The 6,229-nt window shown below is 44.5% G+C and overlaps 1 protein-coding gene across 1 annotated transcript; it reads left to right on the top strand.

The window, feature by feature from the left end:
- The first annotated feature begins 899 nt into the window (after nucleotides 1–899).
- LOC145667937 (uncharacterized) lies at nucleotides 900–6,011 on the top strand. Its single transcript, XM_081735361.1, has one exon. It carries the CDS (start codon nucleotides 900–902, stop codon nucleotides 6,009–6,011), a length of 5,112 nt encoding a protein of 1,703 aa, XP_081591487.1.
- Nucleotides 6,012–6,229: the final 218 nt, after the last annotated feature.

The following is a 6,229-nucleotide window of genomic DNA, read 5'->3' as shown; positions in this document are numbered from 1 at the left end:
ACTATGTACGATGATTTAAATAATACCGCTACTGAACACATAAATATATACATGTTTCATTTGTTTAGATGCTTTAAAAATTCTTCAATAAAATATGTTAAGATCTTAAATTTTCTGAAGTGTGAATTTAAAAGAAACCAAACTAAATTTGTCTGGAGCACTGAAAATAATTGATTATAGTACAGAGAATTTGTACATTATATATATATATATATATAAAAGGGAGAGGGGGAAATACCGAACACTTAAGAATTTTGACCTTTTTGTGGAAGACCGTAAACCACGAACAAAAATTTTCTAGGGTAAATTAAAGAGCAATGTCTTGTGCTTTAAACGGATATAATGTTTGATTATTATTCTAAATAGAAGAGAGTGCATGTTTGGGCCATTCTGTTCTCTGCCAATTAAATATTATTAATTTTTCTAACAGCCTTATATTCAATTTTTGACAGTGTCATGCTGTATGTAGTGTCAATTTTTGTGTACAGATGGCTCTTGGGGTGACTTTTTCTCTACCCTGAAGTTTCGCATACTGGTTCCTTTCCTCCCATTGTTCAAAATTTACAGTTAGGCCGCGTCCAAGCATCTTTTGTCAGTGTGTGGGAGTGAAAGCTTTGTGTGTGTAACGCGCTACCGCGATCGTGCTTGGAGGACCAAATTACATTCCTTTTCAATTGGAATAATTATCAATCTTCGGTGTACTAAATACAGTCCATTAATTTGTGTAATCCTTATTATGTGTTACTATTAAATATATGTTAAAACAACAAACCGTTGTTTGGATAAACATATTACATGGTCCTCTTTTCGGGCCGGATTCGTAACCGTTGTGAGCAGTTTTTAACGAACAGTGTGAACATTCTTTTTTGGTTTATAAGTGTTTTGTGTTTATAGTTAAGATGGAGACATTTGCTGTGAAGAAACGGACCCTAAAGTCCAAAATCACAAGAGCTGAAAAAGCCGTGGAGCTTTTGACGACAAGTGAAGTGAACGCCATTCTTGTTCACAAAGAAAAAGTAATGAATCTTGAACGAGAATGCTCAGCGTTGTTGGAAGATTGTGCTTCGGTGGCAACAGATGAAGAATACACAAGGGAAGAAGTGGACATTGCGGAGATGGACAACAGGATAGTGAAACTGCGGGTGTCATTAATTGGATTACAAGTGTCACAACCCCCTCCCCCAAACCCTGTGTCTGAAGTACAACAAGTGAGTGACATTAGGTTACCCAAACTCCAGCTTCCAGTGTTCTCTGGAAATCTATTCGACTGGCTTTCGTTCCATGACTTATTCCTGGCCTCTGTGCATAATAACGAGAAACTGACAGGTGCTCAAAAAATGCAGTATTTAAAAACATCGTTGCAAGGGGAGCCGGCACAGCTTTTACAAGCTATGCAGATAACGGACAGTAATTATAAGGAAGCATGGGTCATGTTAAACGCGCGCTATCATAATAAGCGAGAAATAGTAAACTCGATTTTGAAACGGTTAGTTACACAACCTTCCATTAAACAGGAATCAGCAGCCGCGTTAAGAAAATTGATAGACACCACCATGGAGTGTACTCGTTCTCTTAAGGTGTTGGAACAACCAATCGAACATTGGGATGCGCTCTTAGTGTACCATACAGCGGATAAATTAGACAACGAGACACGTAGACAATGGGAGCTTTCTTTGAACTCAAGTGAGCAGCCATCATTTGAGCAACTCGCGGCATTTTTGAACAACAGAGCCCGCGCTCTTGCTGTTGCGGCCAATGACAAGCCGAGACAACCACCCGCCACTAGTGACCCAATGAAAGGCCGCGAAAAGAAACCAGCGTCATCTTATGTAACTACCGCTCAACGAACTCAAACTCAATGTGAAATGTGTAGTACTGACCATCCTCTTTACAAATGTGCCGAATTTACCAAACGGACAGTAGAAGATCGTGTCGCGTTCGTGAAGGAGAGAAAACTATGCTTTAATTGCCTGCGCAAAGCATGTTGGAAGGACAAATGCTCATCCAGTAAATGTCGAAAGTGTGATAAGAAACATCATACATTATTACATTTTAATAGAAGTGAGTCGACGTCGAACCCAGTACAATCTCAGGAAACAAGTGTTGCCTCTCATGTGACTTCCGAAGTCAGTGTTCCTCATGTCCTATTGTGTACTGCTATCGTGAAAATATTAGGGAAGGATGGTGTGCCATATCCATTCCGGTGTATGCTCGATTGCGCATCAGAGTCCAGTTTTGTCACTGAAAATTGCGTGCAGAAACTTGGTCTTCGAAAAATTAGATCCAGTGTGATGATTTCAGGTATAACGGGAGCAGGGGTAGGAACTGCTAGTGCTATGGTGAATTTGAAGTTTCAACCTCTAGGCGGAAGTTTTGAAACATTCGAAACTAAGGCTGTTGTGGTGCCCAAGGTGACGTCAAATCTACCAAAACAGCCATGTCCCGAAGCTACATGCTGGCCACATTTGACAGGTTTAAGGTTGGCGGACCCAACTTTTAATGAGGTAGGGCCCATTGACATTCTTCTCGGTGCTGACGTGTTTCCGTCTCTCATGCTCGGGGGAAAGCGGGTCGGGCCCCCAGGCTCACCTATTGCTCTTGAAACGACACTGGGATGGGTGTTATCCGGAAGTGTAGGTTCTAAAGCCAGCAACGTGACAGTGACATCATGCCGTGTATCATGTGAAATAGATTCCGCCCTTCAAAGGTTCTGGGAACTAGAAGAGCTGCCTCAGCAAACGCACTTATCCAAAGAAGAAAAGGATTGTGAGCAACATTTTCTGAAAACCCACCACCGTGACTCACAGGGACGTTATGTGGTAAGACTACCTTTCAGGGGTAGCGCGCCAGAACTAGGAGAATCACGCGAGATCGCGATTAAGAGATTGTTGAACACGGAATGCAAATTAGCGAAACAACCTGTGTTACAGCGGCAGTATCGTGAGTTCATGCACGAATATCTTGAGTTGGGACATATGGAGCTTATCCCCGCAAGTGAGAAAAGTGTGCCCCCCGAAAAAGGCTGCTACCTGCCGCATCACGCGGTCTTAAAACCTACTAGCTCTACCACGAAAGTACGAGTGGTTTTCGATGGAAGTGCGGAAACAACTTCTGGGGTGTCCTTAAATCAAAGGCTCATGGTGGGCCCGAAATTACAGGAAGACATTTTTCCTATTCTAGTTCGCTTTCGCGAACATCGTGTGCCATTATGTGCTGATATTAAACAGATGTACCGTGCCATACGAGTGCACAAGGACGATGTGGACTATCAAAGGATTGTTTGGAGAAACTCGCCAAGTGAAACTATACAGGACTACCGCCTACTCACCGTCACTTATGGTACCGCTTCTGCTAGCTTTCTTGCCACGAGATGCCTACTCCAGGCGGTCGAAGATGAAGGGGAGAGATACCCGCTAGCAGCCGAAGCCGTGAAACGGGATTTTTTCATGGACGACTACCTCGGAGGTGCGAGCAGTGTGAGGGAGGCAATTGAGTTGCAGCAGCAGCTAATTCAACTGTTACGGGAATGCGGTTTTGAGCTTCGAAAATGGTTATCTAGTGAACCAGAAGTGCTTGAGGCCGTTCCCCCCCACTTGCGCGAAATGGAAGTGCCCTTCAATTTCAGTGAAGAAAGCAACTTCAAGACTCTCGGGGTGCAGTGGTCACCTGTAAGTGACGAATTTGGTTTCAGTGTATCCATCCCTCCTCCTCCCTCTGTGTGGACAAAACGGAAGGTACTATCGGAAGTGGCCAAAATCTTCGATCCTCTTGGTCTTCTTTCCCCAGTGACTATAAAGGCTAAGATACTATTGCAATCCTTATGGAAGGAAAACTTAGGCTGGGATGAACCCCTTTCTCTTGAAACCAGTGGAGTGTGGCAAGCCTACTGTGACTCATTATTTTTGTTACGTGAGGTGAAGGTAGCGCGATGCATCATGCCATCTGACGCTGTCAGCTGTCAGCTGATAGGTCATTGTGATGCTAGCGAACGAGCTTATTGTGCAGTGGCCTACCTACGATCAGAATGTGCAGACGGGGGTGTGGTCGTAAGCCTCATTGCGGCTAAGACTAAGGTTGCGCCCATCAAAGCTGTGTCCCTCCCCCGCTTGGAGTTGTGTGCGGCATTACTGTTGGCTAAGCTACTAAAAACAATTGCTAGTGCAATTAATCTCGATGTGAAAGAAGCTAGAGCCTTTATTGATTCTATGGTCGTGTTATCGTGGTTAGCTCAGTCACCGGACAAATGGCGAACCTTCGTTGCTAACAGAGTAGCGAAAATACAAAATATTCTGCCTGCCCCCCGATGGGGACATGTCGAGAGTAATGACAATCCAGCGGACTGTGCTACGCGGGGGGTCATACCCCAGGAGCTCTTAGGTCACCCTCTGTGGTGGGAGGGTCCTTCGTGGATGCGCGAAGCAGTGTTGCCAGCGTCATTTTGTACTCCGGCTGCCTCAAGTGTAGTTGAGGAAGAAAGAAGAAAATGTGTCACAGTCATGTGTGTAAACACCGAAAATGACCTTGCGAACCGCTACTCCTCCCTGTCAAAGTTGAAAAGAGTGGTGAGCTGGTGTCGGCGGTTTATTCACAATTGCAGAAACCCAAAACAGAAGCTTCGTGGTTCATTGACCGCGACAGAATTAGAAGAAAGTCTTTTGTGCCTGGTCAAGGTAGTGCAACAAAGTGTTTTTTCTACAGAGCTTAAGTGTCTACAGAATGAACAGCCCCTTCCCCGTAAGAGCAGTTTGTTATGTTTGACTCCCTTTATTGACAGTGATGGAATTTTACGTGTTGGTGGAAGGTTGCAGAATGCCGAGATGTCCGTGGATAGGAAACACCCTATTTTGATGCCCAAAAAGCATAAACTTACTCGTCTATTGGTGGAATGTGAGCATGCAAACACTTTGCATGGTGGGCCTCAATTAGTGCTGGCTACCCTGCGAACAAAGTTTTGGGTGCTGGGGGCCAGAAGTTTAGTGCGTAATGTCATTCACAAATGTGTAAGGTGTCAGCGTTTCAATACAAAAACCCATACTCAAATTATGGGTTCACTGCCAGCATCCCGGGTTAATCCCGGCAAGTGCTTTTCCAAGACTGGTGTAGACTACGCTGGGCCATATGTTCTGAAAAACAGCTATGGAAGAAGTCGTATTAAGGGTAAGGGCTATATTGTTCTGTTTGTGTGCCTCGCTACCAAGGCCCTACACCTTGAATTGGTATCTGATGCCAGCACCAATTCATTTCTAGCCGCTTTGAAGCGATTTATAGCCCGCAGGGGTGTTCCAAGTGATTTTTATAGTGACTGTGGTCGAAATTTTGTGGGCGCTAGTAAAGAATTAAATCAACTGTTGAAGGCCAGCGCGCATTCCAAGGAAAATAACCTGACCACATCATTCCTCTCCGAGAGGGGAATAACTTGGCATTTTAATCCCCCCTCTTCCCCTCACTTTGGTGGTTTATGGGAGGCCGGCGTGAAGAGTGTCAAGCACCATTTAAAAAGAATAATGGGAAATGTAACATTGTGCTACGAAGAGATGTGCACCGTGCTGGCCCAAATCGAAGCAATTTTGAACTCGCGTCCTCTCACACCGTTGTCAGAGAATCCTAATGATCTCTCCTGTCTTACCCCTGCTCACTTCTTAGTTGGGGAATCCCTCTTGGCCCTCCCAGAGAAGGACTGCTCGTCCCCTAACCTCTCTCACCTTAGAAGATGGCAGCTGGTACAACAGCTTGTGAGGCATTTCTGGCGTCGCTGGTCATTAGAGTATTTGTCCTGCCTTCAGCAAAAGGCAAAGTGGTCTACGCTACACGATAACCTGAAGGTGGGCGACATGGTGATAATAAAGGAATCCAACCTCCCCCCACTACAATGGAAGCTTGGGAGAGTCAAGGAAGTTCACTCAGGCCGCGATGGAGCAGTGCGTGTAGTTACAATTAAAACAGCCCAGGGCGAACTGAAACGTCCTATTGTGAAACTGTGTTTGATCCCGTTCAATTCCCAAAATAAATAGGTCATGGCAGCGGTGTCGTGATAAGTGCATTGACTGCTGTCCTATAATTTGTAAATAGTGTTTTCATGTTTCAGCGTATTAATATTCATTAGTTTTATGCAGTGTATGTGATTTGTGTGATTCAAGGCTTGTGAAGTTACTATTTTCTTTGAAACTTGAGCGTTTCAAGGTGGGGGCTATGTTTGGGCCATTCTGTTCTCTGCCAATTAAATATTATT

Source organism: Thermobia domestica, chromosome 13 (assembly GCF_964235325.1).
Source record: "Thermobia domestica chromosome 13, izTheDome1.hap1.1, whole genome shotgun sequence".
NCBI classification, from domain to species: domain Eukaryota; kingdom Metazoa; phylum Arthropoda; class Insecta; order Zygentoma; family Lepismatidae; genus Thermobia; species Thermobia domestica.
This window is presented reverse-complemented; position numbering and strand designations above follow the sequence as displayed.